General features: G+C 52.0%; 1 protein-coding gene across 1 annotated transcript in view; it reads right to left on the minus strand.

Moving 5' to 3' along the window:
• Positions 1–732: 732 nt before the first annotated feature.
• Positions 733–25615, minus strand: part of CORO2A (coronin 2A) — an 89837-nt gene continuing 64954 nt past the window's right edge. The window contains exons 6-12 of the mRNA XM_048849741.2: positions 19509–19625; positions 18849–18953; positions 16921–17017; positions 6876–6988; positions 3827–3917; positions 3272–3543; positions 733–1750 (exon numbers count right to left, since the gene is read on the minus strand). Of these exons, the coding sequence (XP_048705698.1) occupies positions 1619–1750; positions 3272–3543; positions 3827–3917; positions 6876–6988; positions 16921–17017; positions 18849–18953; positions 19509–19625 (927 nt within the window). The 3' untranslated portion in view covers positions 733–1618. The remainder of the gene's footprint in view (positions 1751–3271; positions 3544–3826; positions 3918–6875; positions 6989–16920; positions 17018–18848; positions 18954–19508; positions 19626–25615) is intronic.

Here is a 25615-nt window from a genome sequence, read left to right on the forward strand (position 1 = left end):
CCCTACAGTGCCCTGTGCAGTGCAGTGTGGGCCTATGACATCCAGTATAGTGCAGTGCAGGCCTGCAGTGCCTTGTACAGCAGGGCAACCCTAGACCACCATGTGCGGTGCACTGAAGGCTTGTGGCATCCAGTGTAGTGCAGTGCAGGCCTACAGAGCTCTATGCAGAGCAGTTAGCTGTTAATAGTAAGCCAGAGGAAGGGAAACATCAGGGGAGATATTCACCTCAGCTTTAGAGTCGTGGAGCCTGAGGTGACCCCAAGGAGAAGACGGCAGCATCAGGCAGAGCCTGTCCAGGTCTCCGGTACTGGCTTTATGGCAGGGACACTCCCTGACCCAGCCCTTGTGCAGGGGGCAGAGATGTTCTCACAGTAACCATGTGGATTTGCAGCACCCACTTGCCTTCAGTGACTATCTCACGCTTCTGGGAGACTAAGGCCTAAAACAGTGAGGCTGGCAGTCTCATTGCCTATGTGCCCTGGGAGGCATGTCCTGGGCAGAGCTCCCCTGCATTGCCCTCCTCCAGGAAGCACGGAGAGCACTGTGTGACATAATCCCGTCCCTTGTTAGTGCAGTGTGCTGCCCTTTGACATCACCCCTTGTGCCCACAGGCCTTCATGCCAGCATGCAGCCTGATCTCCCTGGGGCCGGATCAGGAGCGCCAGAAGCTCACTAGAAGTGGAGTGGCCACTGGTGCCTGAACTGCGGCCCCACCCCCACTTCTTCCCCCAGGGCCCCACCCTCACTCCACCTCTTCCCCCGCAAGGCCCTGCCAGCCGCTTGCTCTTCTCCACCGCCCTTAAGACAGGAAAAAAGCGGCTATGCCCTCCCACTTTTAAAAGTGATGGGAGCCATGGCCTCTGGCCCCCCCGTTCCGGTGCCCCTGGGCTGGATTAGCCCCTGTAGGGGACAGGGGCTGCTATCCAGCCTGCCCTGGGGGCTTTCTGCTGCACCAGAACAAGGGGAGGCAGTGTCCAGCCTGCAGCAGGAGTTCATTGCTCTCATGACCCTCCCCACTAAACACTCTTTTTGTGGGGGCCAGGGGAAGAGCAGCAGCAGGGGCCAGTTCCCCTCTGGGTGTCGTGATGGTTCCTCTGAGATAGGGGCTACGGCTGAGGGCTCCACTCCATACAGCACTTGTCTGGCACTGGCAGCCGTCCCCACCTGCCATGGAGGGCAAGGCCACTGCAGCTGCAGTCCAAGCACAGGCTGACGGCAGGCCCCATGCGTAAAGCCGCCGGCCTGCAGGATGCAGGGGAGTCACAAGGAGGCTGTAGCCCTGCTCCAGCGCCCTTGCGGTGCGCAGGGGAGTCACAGGGAGGCCGCAGACCAGAGCCTTTCCTGCACGGCTCCAGCCTCAGTCTCCTCGGACTTGGCTGCAGCTCTAGAAGCACCTTTAACCTGGGAACACCTGCCGTGAGAGAACTGTAGAGCAGCCAAGCAGATCCACATGCAGCACGCAGCCACCCGCCTGCCGTCCTACCGGAGCCAGAGGAAGTCTGCACTGCATTCACCTCCTTTTTCCCAATGCAAAACATAAACGAGTCGTTCTCGTGAGGCAGGGCGGTGTCTGCTGCAGGCACAGAGCATGCCATGGCTGCAGAGTGGGCCTGCCGCCTCAGTACCTGCCCGAGTCCATGCGGATGTTTTTAATCTCCAGTTCTAGCTGTTTGATTTGGATGTCCCTCTGGCTAACCAGCTCTCGCAGTCTCCGGATTTCTTCCTGCTGGCGGTAAAACATCTGCAGCAGCTGTAAAGCAAACAGCATTCTGTTTATTTCTGTTGTGCCCCAGCTGGGTCTAGGCAAAATGCACATGAACGTCTCTGCTCGCCTGCAGCTCTACAGCACCAGAGCAAAAACCAGGGTGCCCAGACCCTCCCAAAGCAGCTAGGCACTGCTGCCACTACCTGACAGCTTAGACTAGGTACCTTGCCCTGGACAGGTCCCAGCAAAGCTCTACGTCCGAAACACACAGGAAAGGAAAGAGACAGAAGAATATGCATTTCTTTTCATCCCAGCCCCACCCCCAGGCAAGGTGACTCCAATCCACCAATGGGCTGGTTGCTAAAACACTGCCCTGGCACTCAGGACACCTGGGTCCAATTCCAGGCTATGCCACTGACTCCCCGTGCGCTTGCATCGATTTAACTGTGAGTGTGATGGCTTCTGAAAGGCATCCACACACAACGTAAGCAACACGGTGTCTACACTGATGCTGCACTGACCTAACTACATTGACCGAAGGACTACAGCTCTTGCGGAGGTGGAGTATTAAATCAGTATAGTGGGTGAGTTACATCGGTGGGACGTACATTTTAAGTGTAGACACTGAGAGCCTGTCTACACTACAAAATTAGGTCAATTTACATTAGGTCCACCTACAGCCACTGCAGTAATTCAATTGGCTGTTGTGGTCCACACGACCCTCCTTCTGCTGGCAGTGTACGTCCTCACCAGAAGAGCTTGCACTTACTGAAGTGGGGCACTGACAGTCGGAGTGTGGGGCACTGACAGTCGGAGTGTGGGGCACTGACAGTCGTGCAGAGCTCGCCTGCCAGAGCCCTCTCGCCCCGGGGCTGACAGCCAGAGACCAAATGTGAAATTATAGCAGCCATGAAACCGACAAGAATGTCAATTTCACTTCTGGTAGGCTCCCTGCTGTGAAAGGGAGCCCTGGGACTGGCTGACAGCCCAGGGCGGGTTCCAGCTGCGAGCCCTGCGCAGGGCTGACAGCCAACAGGCAATGGCAATCACACAGTGTCTACACTGACCCTGACAATGACATCAACCTAAGGGCTATGCCTCTCACAGAGGTGAGGTTATTAAGTCAGCGTGGTAGGCGCTTTACATCTGTGGGAGCTATATTTTAGTGTGGACACTTGGAGAGTTAGGTCGACGTAAGCTGCCTTATGTTGACCTAACTCTGTAGTGTAGACCAGGAGATCTGTAGATCTGTAGAGTGTAGACTGTAGATCAGTCTCTCTGGGGCTCAATTCCCATCTGTCCAATGGCCATGGTAACCATTCCTTTGTCTGTGTACATTGTGAACTCCTGGGGGGTAGGGACATGGACAGGTCTTGGCCAGTGCTAGTTGTGTGCCCGGGATGCTGGCAGTGAAGTGGGGGGTGTCTTTAGCTCTGCTAATGCACCCAAGTCCCACACTGCAGACCTTTGGCATTGTTTTTCAGTTCAAAACATTCTGCAGTTTGCATGCTTTGCCAGCTGTATGTAATTCTCCCCCCATGCCCACATGCTTTCCCACAGCCAGACCTCGTTCTCGGTTTTGGGTGGAGGACACTCGAATAAGTCGAAGCCATTTGAAAGCCGCATTTGTCTGTCTTCCTGCAATCTTTCTTCCACTTTTTTCTGGCCTCTCTTTTCTTGGATCCCACTTTGCTTCTGAATTTCCTTCATTGCCATTCTTTCTGTCCTGTCCTGGTACCAGTTTGATTCTGTGGACCGCAGTGATGGTTCTTTCTTAGGAAATTGTGGCAAGGAATTCAGGATTTCAGAGCCTGGTTTCAAAGATACCAGGACAGGACCTACAATGCAAGTAGGTGAATGGTTAGCACACATCCCATCAGCACTGAACAAAACACAGGAGATCTGTAGGTTCAAATAATCAGGCTCAAGTGTGGAGTTATTTCCAAAGGCAATACACAACAGAGATGGCTCTGCGCCACTCACAGCAGAGATTTGTTACTGACATGTTTTTCCCTCTGCCATGGTTTTCCAATAGCCAACGGGTAAAATAGCTAATGACATTGTGTGTCTACACCAGACAATCCAATCAATGTTTGACTCTCCTCTTTCTGTAAGCCTGACCTTTGTTAATTCCATTCAGCCATTCCTGCGCCGAGAGTGCTGGCTGGGCTCCAGCTGTCAGTGGGTAGATGTCTTCCTGGTACAACTCCGACTGCAAATACACAGACAGTACAGTCACAGCTGCCCCTGCCAGCTACGGACAGCTTCAGCATGTCACTGGGAAGCAGAATTCTCAGCCTGAGAGAATAGCCATGGGAGCATTTCACAATGACTGATCCCAACAGCCCCGTTTTGTTTATGACCTTCAAATTTGCCATGAAAATTTACTAGGCCTGACACCAAATCCATGTGGCTCCCCTCTACTAGAAGGAGGGTGACGACAAAATAGCCGGAGACATTCCTCTCCTTTGCTCAACACTTACTTGCATTGGAAGAGGGGAATTTTGCAAGACACTTTTTAGTTCATTTCAGTAAGACTGTTATTTATGCAAGCACCATATGAAGGGGGAATCCAGCCACCACTGGCGTTAGTGACAAAGTTCCCATTAACTTCAGTAGGGTCAGGATTTCAGCCAGGGTGGATATTAAAGACAAAGCACAAGCAGGAAGGAGTTGGATGGTTTGAAAGTGCTGGAGTAGTGTGATACACTGTACCTCAAAATGGCACCCTGCAACCCCCATATTCATTATTCACATATGGCTGTGATATTTCATACAACGCATGCCATGTAAGGTATCATATGAAAGGTCATGATCTCCTGAAACCTGTTCTTCTGTCCAAATATGTATATCATCATTAGTGTGTATGAAGTTATGAGATTTTGCTGTACGGTTGTTACTGAAATATGTTGTAAGTTCGCTAGTGACATACGGAGAAGGCAAACCGCGCCCAGTGACCATTAATCAGCAGGGGAGTTGTAATCAAGGGATTTACAGTCCATGACAGCTGCCCAAGCAGCACACAATGGGGACTGCTCAGCTCTATGACCAGCTGCACAAGACCACACCAGGAGATTGCTCCACCCAGTGACTCAGCAAAGCCCACCAAGACAGGTCTCGGCAAGTGTCTTCTCGGCACCAGGACTAAGGATATAAAACAGAAAACAGTTGCAATATGCCTTTGCCTTTCTCCTCCCCCACCTACGCTGGAAGCAACAGGAATGCCGAGAAGACAATGGTCATCTGAGGAGACTGGTCCAGGCTTAAGAGAAGCCTGTGCATTAAGAACTGTAACATCCAGTGAGGTGAGAAAATTGCTGATCTAAATACTACTTAATGTAATATGGTTTAAGATTTAGATTGTGTGTTTATCTTTTATTTTCTTCAGGAACTTTCTCTGATCTTTTATGCCTGCCACTTGTAATCACTTCAAATTTATATGTCTGTAGTTAATAAATCTGTTTTATACGTTACCTAAGACAGTGTATTTTGTGTGAAGTGCTTGGGAAACCCCAGCTCAGTTTACAAAGCCTGGTGCATGTCCTCTCCACACTGAGGGACCAGCCGACTGCACAATGCTGCCATAGGCTTATGAACTGGGCTGGCTGGGTAATACGCACATATGCCCCTCCTTCGCCTTGCACCCCGGAGCTGTACCTCTTGCCCTGCCTGGTTAGAGCCTGACCAGTTTATAAACGGGGCTGCAGCTTCCAGTGTCAGACTCAGTAGCTCACGGAGCCAGGACATGAGCTGATCAGGGAGCACGTGACAGGAGCTCCTGGTTCCATCCTCACTTGCACTGTCATTGCACCAGGGCTGAGGCTGGACGTATTTATCAGCTTCTTCTACACCAGAGCTCGCGCAGTGTAGACAGCCTGGTACCGGTGGTACCCGTGCTCGATCAGGTCATGCCACCCTTCTTATAAATGGCTCTCCTTGGGGAGGCTGTGTTTGAGAACGTTCACAGCTAGGCAGTTCTCAAGCCATTCACACTCATTTCAGTGACTCCATCCCCACACAAGGTGACACAGGGGACCACCAGGCAGGAGAAGAACAGTTCCTGCATTCTGAAGCGTGGGCCCATGAGGATGTGTCAGGAGGGAACAACCTGTGCCAAACCCCGGGCTGGTGAGAATCAGCTCAGGGCTGTTACTTCAATGCAGATTCCCCCTTTACCTCAGCCGAGCACCTGGCTCCAAGGCAGTCTCAGAAAGGAGCAACCCTTCTGCCAGTGGCCTTGGCAGCAATCAAGGGCTGGGGATGCACTTTTAAAGGCTTTTTTTCTAAAACTTAAATTACTCCACTTGGAGCCCCAAACCAGTAACCTGGGAGCCTATAGGTAGATCTATAGCACTCCAGTGCCTTTGATAGGCAATTTATTCCCCATTTCCAGAGGGTTTTCAACAGGAAAACTTTACGGAAGAAAGGGAAGGGAAATGACAGGGTGAACTTGTATAAACCTTATCATGTACCGATTTCTATCACCACTACCCTAACGTGCAGGAGTCACAGTCCCAAACTAAACCCACCCGCAGAATGAGCCATCCCCTCTGAACAGCTGCTCTCCATCAGCTGGTCAAACTGCTGCACTGCTCCAGCCTCTGGGTGTGATCGAGAGCTCGCAGCATGCTGGGACAGCTACTCCACTCCGCCCGTAAACACCAGCTCTCCGCTGAGGACCAGATCCCCACAGCTGCTCCGCTCCCTCCGCAGGGTACAGCTGCTTCTTTCAGCTCAGCTCTTTTAGAAACGAATGACCCTCCACAGACGCCCTACCCCCCAGAGAAGTACAGCAGCCCAGAAGCATGCACTCTCTTTCCCTACTCCTGGCTTTCTCCAGGTCCTCTTACCCAACCATCACTCTCCATCAGGGTGACCCCGAGCCCAGTCATTGTCCAGGTTTTGCCCAAGGGGTCCCCAACGGGCTGATCTCCAAAACAGCAGCCCTGGGTACAAAACGTACCCCAATTATACCTCAATGTCCCCAAATGATGCACAGTTCCTGTATAAACAAGGTGCTGCCTTGCCCTGTCAGCTCCCTGCTCTGGTTGGTTCTAGGCCACAGAGCTTACAAAGGAAACCCGCTCAGCCCGCGCCTCCCCCTCCCGGCTCAGTAGTGCACTATCAGGCACAGTGGCTGTGAGTGAGAGGGCTGCTGATGCACACCTACCCGGCGAGGCACAATCATAGAGACGGGCTCAATCAGGCTTTTGCCTGGGATCAGTTTGTAGAACCGGAAGATCTCGCAGGCCGACACGTCAAGGCCCCTCTTTGGCATGATTCCTGAGGAGAGAGCAGAAGAAATGGCAGGTGGGGTTTGTAACATCGCCCTTCCACCAGCAAACATCCCATGCGGGCGTATTGACCCTCCCGCCGGACACATGCCTCAGAGGGCAGGTACAGCCCCTTCTCTTTTCAAGTGACATTACAAAGAGCCAGCTGGCTTGTACTGGACAAATGGCTGTGGGACCCTGGGGGGAATTCCCATCTCCCTAAGTGATACAGTATGTTTGGTTGAGAGCTGGATTCCTTCTGAAGCAGACAGGCTTCAAGCACCTGATGATGGGCTACCTTGGCTGCACAGACATGGAGAGGGGTAGGGGGGTCTGCACCCCTGACTGCCAGTGATCCCACTTCAGGGACCAATCTTATTTATCGTTTTCATTAATGACTTTGGCACATAAAGTGGAAGTGTGATAATAAAAATTGTAATGGTCTCCACTCAGAGTCTGGTTGGGAAGCATGGCATAGTGGTCACAGCCACAACCCTGGACTGCCAAGGGGGTTGTGGGGAAGGGAGCCTGGGCCCTCCCACTCCATCAGGCTCCGACCCAGGGCCCCTTGGGCTACCAGTAACCTGGCAACCAAGACTACTTAAGGCTGTTCTCCCTCGGCCTCTTCCTCTCGTCTCCTCCCCTAGAGTCACCTCAGTCCAAGGCCTTTGCCTGGTGGGAAAATCAAATCAAAAGGAAGCAGGAGGTAGTCGCCATTGTCCAGGGCCACAGGATACTTCCCTCTCTGCTTTCTCTAAAGAGGGTCCTCCCTTTCTTTACGGAGGGCCCCTCTGGGCAGCTGCTTCAGAGCCTTTAGCTTTCGTTTTGCTCTGCTCTGCTGGAGCTATGGGCTGCAGGTCTGCTCACCTTCAGTGCTGCTCCCCAACTGAGCTAATTCACTGCCTTTTAATTCCTCCAGCAGATGGAGCGTTTGCTGCAGGTGTGGCGGGGCGGGGCTGGCTGAGCCCAAAATGAGCCCGTATGCCCTTGTTGCTCAGTGTGGGGTTTGTACACCCCGTCACACACCCTCTCCCCCTCAAGATGGAGCCAGGGGAGTTGGGGCCATCCAATTGCTCCCCCCCTTCTCTAGAAAAGAAGTCAGCATTCTGGTGAGCTTTTCTATCTCGATGCTGAATTTGGAACACGTAGAGCTGGAGAGACAGGTACCAGCGTATCAGGCCGGGGGTTTGTGTCCTTCATGGTGTTTAGCCATCTTAACAGGACATTGTCGGTGATGAGCTTGAATGGGTTTCCCAGGAGATAGTATCGGAGCGAGTCTATGGCCCATTTTCTATGACAGAGTAGGCTTGTTCTCATGGGAACAGCTTGCAGCTCAAATAGAGCACTGGGTGTTCCTCCCTCTTTATTTCCAGCGCAGAGTCCCACATTGGAAGCATCTGTCGGAAAAATAAATTCTTTGGAGAAGTCTGGACTGAATAAGACTGGTTCTATACAGAGGTGTTCTTTCAATTCTTGAAAGGCTTTGGACCAGTGTACTTTCTTGGAGCTGTCGTTCATGATGAGATCAGTGAGAGGAGCACGATTTTCAAGAACCTCAATACAAACTGGCAGTAGTAGCCAGCAGTCCCGAAAACCTCCTGACCTGTTTCTTGTTGGTAGGTCATGGGGTGTCCTTGAGGGCTTGGAATTTATCTATAAGAGGCTGGATCTGGCCTTTCCCCAAAATGTATCCCAGGTAGATGGTTTTCTCTTCCCCGATTGTACATTTTCCAGGATTTGCTGTTAGTCCAGCCTGTGCAGGGAGCAGAACACAGCCGCCAGTTGGGCCAGATGTTCTTCCCAGGTTCGGCCTTAGATGACCACATCACCAAAATAGGCTGCAGAGTATGAGTTATGGGGCTGCAACACCTGGTCCATAAGGCGCTGGAATGTTGCAGATACCCCATGGAGTCCAAAGGGCATAGTTCGAAACTGGTAAAGACCGAAAGGAGTGGCAAAAGTGTTTTTTTTCTTGCGATTCTGGTGTGAATGGGATTTGCCGATACCCCTTTGTTAACTCTAAGGTAGTGATGTACTGATCTTCGCCCAGCCGGTCTAGTAATTCATCTACATGGGGCATGGGGTAGGCATCAAATCTGGAGATCACATTAGCCTTTCTGAAATCAATGCAAACCCAGACGGTGCCATCCGGCTTTGGGACTAATATGACAGGGCTTCGCCACTCGCTGTGGGATTCCTCAATGACCCCAAGCTCCAACATAGTCTGGACTTCCTGTTTTACCGCCTCACGCACTTTCCGGGGAAGCAGCCAGGGGTTCTCCCGGACGATCTGTCCAGGTTCAGTTTGGATGTGATGGTGCGTGAGGTGGTAGGGAGGAAAACACCATTGGGAAGGCTTTCACTAGGCACTGCACCTGGGCTCCTTGTTCAGGGCAAAGTTGTTCCCCCTTCTGTATAGCCTCTGGGGACAGGGCGTAAGGTACTTGGGGCCCCAGTTCTGGTTCTGGGGGGTACAGGGTTGATGAATAGACTTTCTTGTTCTTTCCATGCCTTCAGCAGGTTGATGTGATAGACCTGGGTGGGTTTCCGTTTGTCAGGTTGTCTAACCTCATAATTGACTGGCCTGACTTGGTGCACAATTTCATACGGCCCCTGCCACTTGGCCAATAGTTTAGACTCCATACTTGGGAGTAGAACGAGGACCTGATTGCCTGGCCTGAAAGTGCGTACCTGCGTTCCCTTGTTATAGGAGCCTTCCTGGGTTTGTTGGGCGGTGAGGAGGTTTTCTTTAACCACAGCTCCCACAGTCTCCAGTCTCCCCCTAAGTCTCAACATGTACTGTAGGACATTCTGGGCTCTCAGAGTTTGTCCTTCCCACATCTCCCGGACCAGGTCGAGGATTCCCCGGGGCCATCTCCCATACAAGAGCTCAAATGGGGAGAAGCCTGTAGAGGATTGCGGGACTTCCTGAATGGCAAACGGGGGGGGGGGGATCAATTGATCCCAATGGCGGACGTCTTTTGCCATAAACCTTTTCAGCATCTGCTTCAGGGTTCGGTTGAAGCGTTCAACCAGGCTATCCGTTCACGGGTGATAAATGGAGGTCTGGAGGCTCTTTATTCTTAAAATCTCACTGACCTGTTTCATCAAGCGGGATGTGAAATTGGTACCTTGGTCAGTGAGAATCTCCTTGGGAACTCCTACTTGAGCAAAGACTTTCAAAAGTTCCATGGGAATAGTCTTTGCTTTGGTGTTACGTAGCTGGATTGCCTCCGGATAGCGAGTCGCAGAATCAGTTATCACCAATAGGTGTTTCGATCTGGCAGCACTTTTTTCCAGGGGGCCGACAAGATCTCTTCCAATTCATCTGAAGGGGACATCGATGACCGGAGGAGGGACAAGGGGGGGCTTTCATCCCCCCTTTTGGCCTGACTAGCTGGCATTCCGGGCAGGAGTTGCAGAAGTTTTTTACTTCTTGAGGTATGCCAGGCTAGAAGAAGCGGTCTAAGAGCCGGACCAGAGTTTTCTCCCGTCCAAGGTGGCCTGTGGAGGGGATGGCGTGGGCCAATCGCATGACTTCTCACCTATACGGCCGAGGGACAAGGAGTTGTGAATGGATTTCCCCCGTCCGATGGTCCTTTTCCAGCTGATATAAGCATTCCTCTTGGAGCTCAAAGTGTGGGTACTGCACAGCCCTGTGGGGATCTATGACCTCACTGTTAATCACTGGGAATTGTTCATATGCATGGGTCAAGGTCTTATCCTCCCTCTGGTCCTCCACAAAATCCATCTCTTGGGTCAGTAACTCCCTTCCAGGAGCAGGGTTTGTAACGTCTCCTGATTTGGTGGATCTTCTGGCAGCACTCTCTCGTGGGAACCCCCCTCCCTGGGGTCCTGCTCCTCACCCAGTCCCAGCAGGATCACGGGTAAGGGTTCCCTCCCTGCCTTGGTTCCCTCGGGCACTTCCTCCGGGCTCCCAGGAACAGGTCTTCATCCCCTCAATAGGTCAGAAAAGTGCTCCCAATCCTGACCCAAGATAACAGGGTAGGCTTGGGTTGGGGCTTGCCCCACTACGAGGGGTCTCATGTTATCCCCTATGGTGACCTCTACCCAGGCACTGGGGTAGGATTTAATATCCCCATGAATGTACTACAGGAAGATGGTCTCTCCAAGGGCTTCAGGGTTGGGGACCAGGTCGTCCCGGACCAAGTGTTTGCTCACACCCCGAGGCTACTAGACCTATTACCTCAGTCCCATTTATTTGTACAGGAACTGTTAGTTTTGCTGGAGCGTGCTTCCGGGCACGGCTCCCTGCCGTCCATACTTGCCCACAGCTGTACTCCATATAGGGACATTCCTGATAATGGCGGCCTGGATGCCCACAAGAGAAACAGGCCTACATGGTTAGCCCTGAGACTGCTGGTGGGGAGGGCCCTAGGTCAGAGCCCTCCCACTCCACTGGGCTCTGACCCAGGGCCCCTTGGGCTACCAGTAACCTGGCAACCAAGACTACTTAAGGCTGTTCTCCCTCAGCCTCTTCCTCTCATCTTCCCACCTGGGGTCACTTCAGTCCAAGGCCTTCGCCTGGTGGGAAAATCCAAATCACAAGGAAGCAGGAGGAAGTCGTCACTGTCCAGGGCCACACGATACTTCCCTCTCTGCTTGTCTCTAAAGAGGGTCCTCCCTTTCTTCATGGAGGACCCCTCTGGGCAGCCGCGTCAGAGCCTTTAGCTTTCGTTTTGCTCTGCTCTGCTGGACCTGTGGGCTGCAGGTCTGTTCACCTTCAGTGCTACTCCCCAACTGAGCTAATTTGCTGCCTTTTAATTCCTCCAGCAGATGGAGCATTTGCTGCAGATGTGGCAGGGCAGGGCTGGCTGAGCCCAAAATAAGCCCTTGTTGCTCAGTGTGGAATTTGTACACTCCATCATAATGACACAAAGTTGGGAGGTACTCCCAGTATGGAGGAGGATCAGAATATCATTAAAGAAGATCTGGAGGACCCTGAAAACTGGAGTAATAGAAAAAGGATGAAATTTAATAGAGCAAATTGCAAGGTCATGCACTTAGGGACTAACAACAAAAATTTTTGCTATAAGCTGGGGACGTATACATTGGAAGTGACAGAGGAGGAGGAAGACCTGCATGTATTGGTTGATCACAGGATGACTATGAGCTGCCAATATGATGTAGCTGTGAAAAAGGCCGATGCACTCCTAGGTTGCATCAGGCAAAGTATTTCCAGTAGAGATAGGAAAGTGTTAGCACCATTATACATTCCTGGAGGAATTCTGAGCTACTGCCCATGCAGCTTTTGCACAGAAATTAATGTTATGCATGCAGAATTTCCTTTTTCGCTCCACAGAAATGAGGGTGTATGATCAAGGGCCTGGAAACACTCCCCTATGAGGAGTGACTGAACAGACTGGGTTTGTTATTTTGGAGAGGAACATGACAGAAGTCTATAAAACAGTGACTGGCCCAGAGATGTGCGACGGGGAGGTCCTGTTTTCTCTGTCTCAGAATGCAAGGCCAAGGGGACATTCAATGGCATTGAAAAGTGGGAAATTCAAACCCGATAAAAAGGATACACTTCTTCCCACAACTTGTGATTAGCCCTGCGTTCACCCCACAACAGCCCTGAAAGGCTTACGGAAGCTGGAAAAGACCAGTTATGATGGACCCCGCATGCGGGGATTAGGCTGGAGAAGCAACCCCTGACTGCAGCATGAAGCTCAGCTGAGCAGGTATGTGCTGGGCTAGTATAAAGCCAGGAAGCGGCCAACAGAGATGGCTGCAGTGAGGAAGGCTACAGCCACCCTCTGTGCATGAGAGAGGGAAGGAGGGAATGCAGGTAGGACAGGGTGGACTAGGCCCAGAGGCCCCCTGCTGAAGGCCTGAGGGTCCTGCTACACCCAATCCCAGAGAGGAGCAGAAGAAAAATCCTCCAAGATTTTTGGAAGCAGTGGAAGCAGCCAATCAGAGGGGCAGCAGAGACAGGGTCAGTCAGTTGCTGTCTGGGCCTGGAAGAGAGAGTCCTGGGTTCCTGGCCTGGCTGGAAGAGCAGCGGGACCACAGACAGCTCAGTGCATGCAGTGACCAGGGGAGCTAAGAAGGAGCTCCTGGCTGGCTGCTGGGGGTACGTCCCCATACCAGGGCCAGGAGAAGATAAAGACTGAGTCACTGAAGACCTGCCGAACAAACCATTGACTAAGGGGTGCAGGCGAGAGGTGGATGCCAACCCCATTACACCAGGGAAAGAGTAAGACCCCAAGAGCCTGACCCTGAGGGAAGGGCATTCCCAGAAGAGAGGCAGGTGGAGAAAAAAACCTGTGGGAGGCAAGTAGGAAGCAGCCCAGGGAGAGAGCATCAAGGTTGGGGACTGAGCAGGTCTTGGCTGAGTGCTGTAGGGTGCCTGGCTTGGAACCTGGATTTGTGGGTGGGCCCAGGTTCCCCTACTAGCCACTGGCAGAGTGGGTGGGAAAAGCACACAGCAACCTGGCTGGAGTGGCAAGTCACTAAGAGGAAGCTGCAGCTCCTGGCGTGAGAGTGGGGCTGCAGAGTGAAGGAGGGGACAACAGGTCAAGGCATTGCACCTGGAAGAGAGCGAATCCCCAAAGCAGCCCCAAGGAGTGAGGGCCCCATGACAGGAACTCATTGCCACAGGAAGCCACTGAGACCCAGAATTTAGCAAGAAGGACTAGCCTTCTTTATGGCCAATAAGAAACTCCCAAGTTTTAATGGTAAAACACATTTTGGCAGGGCTCTTAAACCTCCTGCTTCAGGGCTGAAGCCAGTCTCTGAGTACTAGAGACCATGAGTACTAGAGACTATGTGTGGGCAAGCTCTCTCACATGGTACTGGGGAGCACTTCCATACATTCTGGAGGGTGGAGTCAAGGCTCTGACCACTTCCTGCCCCTCTCCATTCACTTGTTCCTGGGGGCACAGCAGCTGCATGAAGTCTGCTTTGGTCAAGCAGGGGAGCTGTGTGTGTGAGTGGGGGAGGGTTATTATACCTCCCTACATGGGCACATTAGGGCTAGTCAAAATCGAGCTCTCAGTAAGAAGAGTTTAATCTCCCAGGCTTCGTGTGCTATTACTGAGCATAACATGGCAGCTGTGTGTTTCTGGGCATGGTCCTTGCCCCAGCTCTGCCTGACTTTGGAAGCTGTCTGAGCTACGCACTATATAAACCAGCATCCTTCTCCTGCTGCCACTCGATTCAACTAGACGCTGCAGAAAGCAGTGCTTGGGGAAGATGAATGTGTACTCCATGATGAGATGCTGGCTTCCTCAAGTGTTGATCCAGTGTAGCATGGAACAGGTGCCCTGGCCACAGCATCTAATGAGCAATTCAAAGTAGGTGGCAGGAGCAAAAGCCAGAAACCTGTCTGTACAGACCTGTGGTATTATTTTGCCTGTGGAGATTATCTGCAGACAGCACAAACCCGGAGGTAGTTCTGTAATTTTACTAAGAATAATTGCCTTGAAATGTAACCACAGTGTGCTACAATTTTAAGCATTGCCCCTTCTTGCATAAGGATCATTTTAAGAGCTAAGAGTCCAACAGGAGATAAGTATATTTTAATTGGAGTAACTGGGACTGGCCCAGCTTTCAGCCACTCCAGATTGTCACCAAGTGCCTCAATGCAAAACTCTCTCTAACTGCGGGGGTTGATTCTCCTCTCACTCTTGTCAGTTTTATACTGGTGTAACTGCACTCATCTTAATGGAGTTACACCCTGATTTGCACCCTGCATGTGAGAGCCCATCAGGCCAATGACCTTAACATCCATGCATAGCAGCCAGTGCCTGACACTGCACATTCCTGCCCTGCAGGAGACTCATTCAGTCTGCATCAGAAAGATGAAGGACTGAGCTGGCTCTGCCAGAGATGTGGGGATTGCAGAGCTGAGGCTCAGACCACTACATCATCCTCTGGAGAAGATCTAAAGTCTCCAGCAGCAGACCCTGCACTGTGCCTCAGGGGAGCAGAGAGGGTTGGGCAATGCAGCAGGTGATCAAAGGAGGCCATTGGAGCAGCCCTGTCAGTCTGCATCCTGCAACAAATGCACAGTCCTGACTACCCAGTCTGCAAGGTGGTGAACAATGCAGTGCTCCCGCAGCCCAGTGCGCCCGCAGCCCCACTCACCTCCATGGCAGTGCAGAACAAACATTAGCCCACACAACAAGTCCCCACATTTGTTTCAGAGCACATCCAAGGGAGAGGTGGCTGGGGTGGCCAGATCCCTGCTCGCAGACTCCAGGGTGCAATAGCCATGCCAGGCAATTAGCCAGTTGCAGTAGTAACTGGAAAAACACACCCAAGAAAACAGCAAGAAGCAGGGTGGGGCAGGCTGCAACCTGCTCGGCAGCATGGCTCTGCCTTTGTACAGATGTTTGGCTGGGGCTGGATGTGGCCCTAAGTCCTCCACTGATGAGCCTTCTTTAGTCCTGAACTACTGCTGAGTGTTTAGAGCAGCTTCATTTACTTTTAATGTTAATAAATCCTCCTGTCTAAGGCGCATTTGATCTGATTTAAAAGGTGGCTGCTCCTTGTCTTGACCCCAAAGTCAGCTCAGTGTATATTTCCCCCGCTACATTCAGTGGACTAGATTTTGGTAATACTGGAAAGGTCTTCTTGACAAATACATTTGACAGCATTTCTTGATGAGGTTACAAGTTAGGCTGATAAAGGTAATTGTGTTGATGTACTGAAAGTCGTGAGAGGTCTCTGACTTAGTACCACATGCTATTCCGATTAAAAGCTAGCACTATACAAAATCAATATGGCATATATTGAATAGATGAAAAACTGGCTAACTGATAGATCTCAAAAGCAATTGCAAATGGAAAACTGTCACCCAGTGGTGTGCTTCCAGTGGGGCTCCACGGGCATGAGTTCTCAGCCCAATTCTATTCACTATTTTAAACAATGATCTGGAAGAAGTTATAAAATCCTTGCAGGTAAAATTTACAGATGACACAATTGGTGGAATGGTAAATAACGGTAAGGAGAGGGCAGTTCTACAAACCAACCTGGCTTGCAGTAAACTGTGTCTTAATATAGCCAAAAGCAAGGTCTTACACCTAGGAACAAAGTCAGATGGACGGGGAAGCAGTGATGCTGAAAAGAACTTAGGGGTCATGCTGGAAACCAACTGAACACGTGCTCCAAGTACCAGGATGTGGCCTAAAAAGCTAATGTAGTCCTGAGACATGATAACAGGGGAATATCATGTAGCAATAGGGCAGTGCTGTTACTTCTGTACACATCACTGGGGATACCATTGCCCCAGATTTAAAATTGAGGAAGATTTAGGGAAGAGCCATAGGAATAATCTGAGGACTGGGAACCAAGCTTTCCATTAGAGGCATCAGTTCAATCTAATTAGCCTATCGAAAAGATGGTTAAAAGACTATTTAAACACTGTCTGTAAGTCCCTGCTTGAGGAGAAGATGGCTGATACTGGAGAGCTCTTTAGTGTAGCAGGCAAAAGCACAAGGAGATCCCAGACTGGAAGCAAAGTCAGCAAAGTTCAAACTAGGAATAAGATGCACATTTTAACAGCAGGGGTAAATAGCCACTGAAGCAGTTTCCCAAAGATATGGGGGATTTTCCATCATTTGCAGTCTTTATATCAAGACTGGATGACTTTCTAAAAGATCCGCTCTAGCTCAGCTGGGAGCTCTTGGGGGTGGGAGGGGAGGGACAGGGACGACTGCAGGGCTCACTGGGCAAGGTTTTCTGGCTGGGTTCTGGTGGGGATCAGATTAGATGATCATAACAATCCCTTTTGATTTTAGGAGTCTATGGATCTGTGATTTACAACAGTGTAACACTGAGTGAGAGCAGAACTGGGCCCCCTGTCTTCTCACCAAAACCCATGGTATTTTGGGCCAGTCCTACACTCCCACTGGATTCCCTCAGGGTGTGAGATTGGGCCCCTAGTGAGATGACACCTATATGATAAAAACTCACCGATTCCTTTCTGTGGTAGATGGGAGCGGTATTCCATCAGGTAGTTCAGATGCGGCTTCTCAGAGCTTATCTCATAGTATCGTATGTTCCCATCTCCCTAGAGATGACAAGAGAGAACACAGGGCATTGCTTAGCCCCTGCAGAAGAGGGGGAGCCCAAGGTGGTCACCTGGTTTACCTTCTCTAATGCCCATTGGTCTTTTAAAGCGCTATCATATTACCTTGTATTTGTTTCCTCTCTAAACTAAACCGTCCCAATCTTTCCAGTCTCCTTCCATATAAAAGTATTTTCCTGGCCTCTAACATTTTTCCTCCACTGGTCTCTGAACCCCTTTTATATCTATCTGTTATGTCCTTTTAGTCAGAGAGTGACCAAAATGGAAGCCAGTATTCCAGGTGAAGGTGTATCATTGATTTATAGTACTACACTTAGGAAGGGAAATCAAAAGCACAACTACAAAATGGAGAATAACTGGCTAGATGGTGAACGATGGCTATTGCTGAAAAGGATCCGGGGGTTACAGTGGATCACAAATTGAATATGAGTCAACAATGTGATGCAGTTGTGAAAAAGGCTAATATTCCAGGGGGTATTAACAGGAGTGTCATAAGTAAGATACCAGGAGGTAACAATCCACCTCTATGGGGCACTGGTGGGGCCTCAGCTGGAGTAAACTGTTAAACTCTGAGTTGCCAGAGTCCAAAGGAGAGAAACAAAAATGCTCAACTGTTTAGAAAACCTGACCTATAAGGAAAGGTTAAAGAAACTGGACATGATTAGTCTTGCAAAAGACTGAGGCAGGACCTGATCACAGCCTTCAAACATGTTAAAGGCGGTTATAAAGAAGACTGATTAATTGTTCTCCATGTCCACTGAAGGTAGGACAAGAAGTAACGGGCTTAATCTGCAGCAAGGGAGATTTTGGTTCGATATTAGGAAAAACTTGCTAACTCTAAGGACAGTTAAGCTCTGGAACAGGCTTCCAAGGGAGGTTGTGGAATCCCCCTCATTGGAGGTTTTTAAGAACACGTTGGACAAAACACCTGTCAGGGATGGCCTAGGTATATTTGGTCCTGCCTCAGCGTAGGGGCTGGACTCGATGACTTTGTGAGGTCCCTTCCAGCCCTACATTTCTATGATTCTGGATTTTAGGTGTTCAGCAGTGCCTCTGCCCTGGGCTGCCCACTACATGGGGGTGCAGCTCAGTTTGGGGTAGACGTATCTCTATTATTTGATTCTCAGGCCCTACAAAGAGAGGGGACAGAAGCTGACAGACCTTTGCTCACCTGGGCCCTGACATGTCAAGTACTCCTGAGCATGCTGGACTTCACTCCCACAAAGGCAGCTAGCTCATGTGCCTAGTGTTAGTGTTAGGCTTGTTTGCGCGTGGGGTAAGGATTAAAGAGCTAGACACATCAGGACTTTGGGAACTTTCAGATCAACACACGAAAGCACTTTTTTCTGCCTGTCATATAATGAGCCAAACAGGAGAACATGTGGACCCCAAATGCGTACCAGACTAGACAATGCACAGCAATTTGTGATCCATACTTGGACAAGTGAGCCCCAAAGGCTTTTAAGAGCAGAGTGAAATCCCATCTTTTCAGCCTCACTTTTAGTGAGTGCAAGTGAAGTCTTTTCCTGCTACTTTTTTTGCTCATCTTTGGCAAAGACTGTGGGATGTCCTGGCAATATGTGATTTTGCAGTTAATACTGAAGACCTGATTCACAGTTAGTATCTGTCTATTATCCAATAAGTGTCTTATTGCTTCATTGGGGACCTTCAGTTAAAGCATAATGGCGTGATTCTCATCTCACTCAAGCAAGTGTAAATCAGGAGTAACTCCACTGAAGCCAATGGCATAAAAGCAGCGTAGTTGGGAACAGAATTGGTGGCGTTGATGTTAATTCAAAGAAAAAGCACTTACCTTGCTCACCACATACAGCATGCGAGTGTCAGAGTCATAGAACGGGAACAGCAGCCCGGAGGAGCCATCCAGATCCTCCTCAACTAAAGGCACAGAAAGATCACCCTGGGCATGTCAAAGGAGAGAGAAACAGCCGCTCTCAGAACCTTAGTGCCATGCCTGAAAATGCCCTAGAGCATCTGACCCTGAGTCCCACTGTTGCTCCCACTGGATTTGTGGGAGGGAGGGCAGTTCTGAGCGGGCCCATGGCCACGGAGGGAGGGATACGCAGAAGACTCTTTACACTTCTTATTGCAGGTCTGGAGTATGGACGTGCTGCTCCCGTCCGCCTGCTGCCGGCCCATAGCTCCTTTGAAACTGCTCCCTCCCATACTAGGCACCCCTTCCAATGCTAGAAGATTGCTTCCATTTCTGTTTGCATTATTGCCATGCTCTCAGCCTGCCTTGCTTCTTCACCAATTAGTTTCTATTTAATAACATTTTATACACAAAAGCCAGGATCCACCTAAGAGTTTTTAGCTTGACAGACCAGCTTGGAACTTAGCTACAAATTAATTCTTGGGTATTTGGCAGGCACACGGGTTAAAGTGAAAGTAATGAGGAATCCCAATTGTGAGGAAAACTGGGCAATCTATGGCGGGATTGCTGATTCTGACTCACCTGCTCCCATAGTGCAATTTGCCTGCTATTCCAGCGGGATGTTCCAGTAGAGAGCAGCTTTTTCATGTTTCCTAGAAACAAAACTTTATTCACTCTGTGAGACTTGCAGCTGGCTTCCTGTCAGGAGACACACAGCACATTACTGTCATGGTCACATGGGAAATCCAGGCATGGGGAGACCTTTTTTTTCTCATTGCTATCCAAAGCTTATTTGAGTTTTCGGAGCAGAAAAGGCACGAACTGCCCCCTTCTCCTGAAGCCCCACCGAATGAGGATCTCACTGCACATCTGCCAGCAACGGCAGCGCAGGTCACATGGGGCTGGGTTGCTTGCCCCGCTGCAGCAATGGGAGTGCAGGTCGCACGTAGGGTTGCCAGGCATCTGGTTTTCAACCGGAACTCCCAGTCAAAAAGGGATCCTGGCAGCTCCCATCAGCACAGCTGATCAGGATGCTAAAAATCTGGTTGGCCACAGTGCTAGCAGGGCAGGCAGGCTCCATGCCCAGCTCCTGGGAAGCAGCCATGTCCCTCCGGCTCCTAAGCAGAGGTGCAGCCAGGGGGGCTCCACGTGCTGTCCGCCCCCTGCTCCAGGACACCACCCTGAGTGCTGGCTCCAGAGCTCCCATTGGCCAGGAACTGCAGCCAATGGGAGCTGTGCAGGTGGCGCCTGCAGGGGCTGGTGGCACATGGAGCCCCCTTGCCGCCCAGGAGCTGGAGGGACATGTCACCACTTCCCAGGAGCTGCCTGAGGTCAGCACCGCCTGGAGCCCACACCCTGAACCTCCTTCTGCGCCCCAACACCCTGCCCCATCTCTGAGCCCTCTCCCATACTCTGAACCCCTCGGCTCTACCTGGGAGCTCCCTCCTGCACTCCAAGCCCTTCATCCCCAGCCCCACCCCAGAGCCTTCACCCCCTCCCACACCCCAATCACCTTCCCCAGCCCAGAGCCCCCTCCCACACTCCAAACCCCTCAGGCCCACCCTCCAAACCCCTCCTGCACACCAACCCCCTACCCCAGCCCGGTGAAAATGAGCGAGTGAGCAAGGATGTGAAGAGTGAGCTACAGAGGGAGGGGGATGGAGTGAGCGGGTGGCAGGGCCTTGGAGAAGGGGCAGGGCCTTGAGGAAAGGGTGGGGCAGGGGGCAGGGCAAGGGTGTTCAGTTTTCTGCAATTAAAAAGTTGGCAACCCTAGTCGTACAGGGCTGGGCTGCTTGCCCTGCTGCAACAATGGCAGCAGTGTGGCACAGAGGGCAGCAAGAGGCCCAGCCCCCCTGGGGCCTTTGTGAAAAGCCCAGCGATCAGCTTTACACTGCGCTGGAGTGCATAAGAGGGAGACCATGGGGCCCTCTAGCGGCTGCAGCTTGCAGGAGCCACATGCCAGAATATTGCTACCCTGCCAGCAGAAATGTTACGTAGGCTGCGGCTAGTTATGGGTTTTAATGTAGAAGCTTTTGTGTACTTGCACAGTGTGGCCCTGCAATCTCTCCCACCGAGTCAGAGAGGACTATTCAAACAGACACTGGCAAGGGGGCAACACAGACCTGGATCCCTTGCCATCTATTCCCAGGACACCACGCACCATAGTGTCTAGGTGGGAAACTAACCCAAACATGGTGAATTTCAGGGGGGAGTGAGAGAATGAGGGGATGAGGTGGGCAAGAAGCAGGAGGCTGGGGTGAGCATAAGAAAGGCAGACAGGCAAGAGTGGCATGAGGTGTTACGGGAACCAGTCAGGTGAGGGGATGAGGCAGGGGTGCATAGGAGAACGGAAATCTTTATGTTTTCCCTTCCGAGAAGTAGACGACTGCAAAGCAGTGAATTCAGGGTGTAAATTCAGATACTGAGCACAGTGCTGTTTGCCTCTCCTGGGTGGCAGCCAGTAGCTGTTAGCATGCAGAGGGAGATCTGCTGCTGGAGACCCTTGACAGACACCATGAGATCCGTTCTAACAAAGCATGGCCCCGGGATGTGCGAGCTCACAGAGGAGAGCAGCGTTTCGCCCCAGTCACTCTGTTTCTGTTGCGGTTTCCAGGTTTATTCTGCCGGTGGGGAAGGAGTGCTGCTGTAAGGCAGCACGACATTACTTCACATGCTAAGGACTGTCCAAAAGCAGCAGCCAGGCTGTCAAGACGAGCAAGTCACACCAAGCTGTGTTGAGAGAGGCTGAGAAATGGCTGCTAGAGATTAGAGCAACAGCATCCAATTGATTTCCTCTTGGAAGCAGGCTCCGTTTCATCCAGGCCTCTGCTGGAGGAACTTGCAGCACCACGTTGGGACACATCATGGACACATTTCCAATTTAATCTCTTTTGAAAGAATTTGCCCCTCTTCCTCACAGATGGACAGGGCTACGCTGCGGCTGGCATGCACTGCTCCACAGACGAACTCCAGTTTAACTGGAGGGTTTAGCCCGGCCGCTCTGGAACACCAGGGCGCTGGACTGGGGCTCAGACGGAGCACGCTGAATAATCCGCTCCAAAATTCCCCACATCAGCCCAAGTCACATATCCTGCCTCCACCTGGCCCCTTGTGCAATGCTGCCCACAGAAGCAGCCATCCCCACCTGGAATACATCAGTGCGGAAGAGAAAAGACGGTGACTCACCTTCTCGTACCTGTTGGTCTTCGAGATGTGTCGTTCGTGTCCATTCCAATCAGGTGTGCGCGCGCACACGTGCAGGATAGCCGGAAGATTTTTCCCCTAGCAGCCTCCGTCGGGCCGGTCTGGAGCCCCCTGAAGCCTTCATGGCGCTCAATATAGAGCCCTGCTGACCCACCACCCCCTCAGTTCTTTCTTGCCGGCTACTCCGACAGAGGGGCAGGAGGGTGGGTATTGGAATGGCCACGAACAACACATCTCGAAGAACAACAGTTACGAGAAGTGAGTAACCGTTTTTTCTTCTTCATGTGCTTGTTCATGTTGATTCCAATCGGGGACTCACAAACCCAAGTTCAGGAGATGGGGTCGGAGTCTTCCACTGATTGAAGCACTTTTCTGAAGGCCGCGTCGTCTCTGGCCTGCTGGGTAATTGCATAGCGCGTGGCGAAAGTGTGGATGGAGGACCAAATCGCTGTCCTGCACATTTCCTGAGTGGGAACCTGACCCAGGAACGCTGTTGATGAAGCCTGCGCCCTGGTGGAGTGTGCAGAGATCGGAGGTGCAGGACCCCTGCCAGGTTGTAGCGCTCACAAACACAGGACGTGATCCATGACGAAATGCCTTGTGACGACACAGGCAGTCCTTTCATTCTGTCCACCACTGACATGAATAACTGGACCGATTTTCTGAACGGCTTTGTTCTCTCGACGTAAAAGGGTAGCGCCCTGCGGACATCCAGAGAATGGAGCCTCTGCTCCCTGCCGCTGGAAAGTGGCTTAGGGTAGAATACCAGGAGAAAGATGTCCTGGTTGATGTGAAACTGTGACACAACCTTCGGGAGGAAAGCAGGATGGGGCCTGAGCTGCACCTTGTCCTTACAGAACACAGCGTAGGGAGGGTCGGACACCAGGGCCCTGAGCTCAGACACCCTCCTGGCCGAGGTTATCGCTACCAGGAACGTCACCTTGTAAGAGAGGGAGAGCAGGGTGCATGTCTTTAAAGGTTCAAAGGGGGGTCTCATGAGCCTAGAAAGGACCAGATTGAGGTCCCAGGCAGGGACAGGCTGATGCACATTACAGTATAGCCTGTCGAGCCCTTTTAAGAACCGGCTGACCATAGAGTTAGCAAACACAGAGCGGCCCTCCGCACCCAGGCAGAAGGCCGAGATGGCTGCTAAGTGGCACCCTTACTGATGACAACGAAAGCCCCGCTGCTTCAGATGGAGGAGGTAGCCCCGATTGGGTCGAGTGACCCCTCTCTACTGTGGAGCACCCAGCAGTCCGAGGTGATTCAGGACCATGCACAGTAGAAAGGGGACAGTCGGGATGAGAAGGTAAGGTGGGGTGGATCCAGTTGGGGATCTGGTGCGCCTGTCCTCAACCACCTTCAAAAGGCCTCTTTCAGGCCAGAAGGTGGTTTGGATTGGCCAGATCCCTGGCCTGAGGATAGGTGTTGTCTTTTCCTGCCACTCCTTTTCCTCCTCTGGGAACCTTCCTGGCGGTTCTGCTGATAGAACCTCAGAGGAGGTTGCGACCTAAAGTGTGGTAGGAGTGTGCAGGGCCAAAGACTGGAGGGTGGCTCATGAGTCTTTCAGGCTATGAAGCCTCTTGTCTGTCTTTTCAGAGAAAAGAGTCACATCTTCAAATGGGAGGTCCTGAATAGTTTGCTGGACCTCGTAAGGGAGCCCCGATACTTGGGGCCAGGAGCCCCTTCTCATGGCCACCCCAGCAGCCATGACCCTAGTGGCGGCATCCTCACCGTCCAATGAGGCCTGGAGGGAAGCCCGGGAGGCTAGTTTTCCCTCCTCCACCAAGGCCAAGAACTTGACTCGGAAGTCTGAAGGGAGGAGCTCCACAAATTTGGCCATCGCTGCACAGGTGTTATAAGAGTACCTGCTGACGATGGCCTGCTGGTTTGAGATACGGAGCTGCAGACCCCCTGTAGAGTAGACTTTTCTCCCAAAAAGGTCGAGTCACTTAGCCTCCCTGTTTTTAGGGGAGGGCCCCTGGAAACCCTGCTGTTCACGCTGATTAGCAGCGTCCACAACAAGAGAGTTGGGAGGTGGGTGGGAGTACAAATGTTCGTAACCCTTGGAGAGCGCGAAATAACGCCTCTCGTTCCACTTGGCAGTGGGTGGTAAGGAAGCTGGGGTCTGCCATAGGATCTTGGTGGTGTCCACAATAGTTTTAATAAGTGGTAGGGAAATAGGAGAAGGACCTGAGGGAGCGAGGGTATCCACCTTGGGATCAGCCTCCTTGACCACCTCTTCAGCCTTAATGCCCAGACCCTTTGCAGCAACTGGTGTAGCACCCTGTTGTCCTCCAGCGCCAAGGCTATGACTGCGCCCACCAATGCCTCGTCCGGAGACAAGGCAGAGGAAGCCCCTATAAGCAGCAGATGCTCCCTGCCATCAGCTCCCAAGGGGTCCCGCGACAGTCGGGGAATGTCAGTGCCGATGGAGCACCTGTCAGGGCCAGGGCAGTCAACCGCCGGTGGAGCCGGTGCCGAACCACGTCTGGAGCTTTCGCCTGGCTCACCTTGACCTCGATTGTCGTCTCCTACTCCCCCGAGAGTGGTAGGAGTCAGACTCCGACTCAGAGGTTTCCAAGACTGAAGACCACGGAGGAGCCGAACTTCAGTGCATTGAGCGTCGAGAGCTTGGGAAGCGACTAGGCTCTCTGTCCGAGTGGGCCGATGTCGAAGGACGTGGAGAGGGGGAATGCCTGGACATCACTGCCGGCTTCCCTCGACTGCACCTGGGGGCGGGGTGAGATTGCCAGCGCCGGAGGTTCCTTCCTCCTAGGGGATGAGAACGGCGCCATAAGGTGCAGCAGATCCCGAGCAGCTTCAAAAGCTTCCAGCATTGAAGGAAGCGGCAGCTGCTGGCCCGTAGGGACCAGTGAACGTGGGGGGGGCCTGACTCAACTTTCCTCAGCTGAGCAGGAGACGAAGCAGCTCTAATGGGGAATCTCGGGCTGTGGCCCGCCTGGGGTCTCCCTACCTTAGATTTAGCCAGAGGTGACGACTGTCCGGCTTCTTTTTCTTCTGAGGCACCGGCGAGTGAGAGCAGTGCCTGCTCTCCGCTGGGCCTCGGGAGGTGCCGTGCGGGTGCCGAGCGTCCCGGGACGAGTCCTTTCTCGGCACCGAACTCGATGACGGCGCCGGGGCACTCCGCGTTGACAAGGACGTGTTCAGAGCGGGTCCCCTGAGCCCGGGTCCGAATGGGGGTGTAGAGCGGCCTCCATGAGGATCACTTTTAGCCGCTGCTCCTTTTCTTTAAGAGCTCTAGGGCGGAACTCGTGGCAGATCTTACAGCGACCCTTTTGGTGACCCTCCCCTAGGCACCATAAACACGAGGAGTGAGGATCGCTCTTTGGCGTGCGCTTCAAGCAGACCACGCAGCTTTTAAACCCCAGGGACCGCGGCACACCACGGCTCCGGGGAGTCAGAACAGGGGTGGGGACCCCACAACGACTCTAATCACTAACTCCGAAGATAAACTACGTACA

Source organism: Caretta caretta, chromosome 5, assembly GCF_965140235.1.
Source record: "Caretta caretta isolate rCarCar2 chromosome 5, rCarCar1.hap1, whole genome shotgun sequence".
Taxonomy (NCBI): domain Eukaryota; kingdom Metazoa; phylum Chordata; order Testudines; family Cheloniidae; genus Caretta; species Caretta caretta.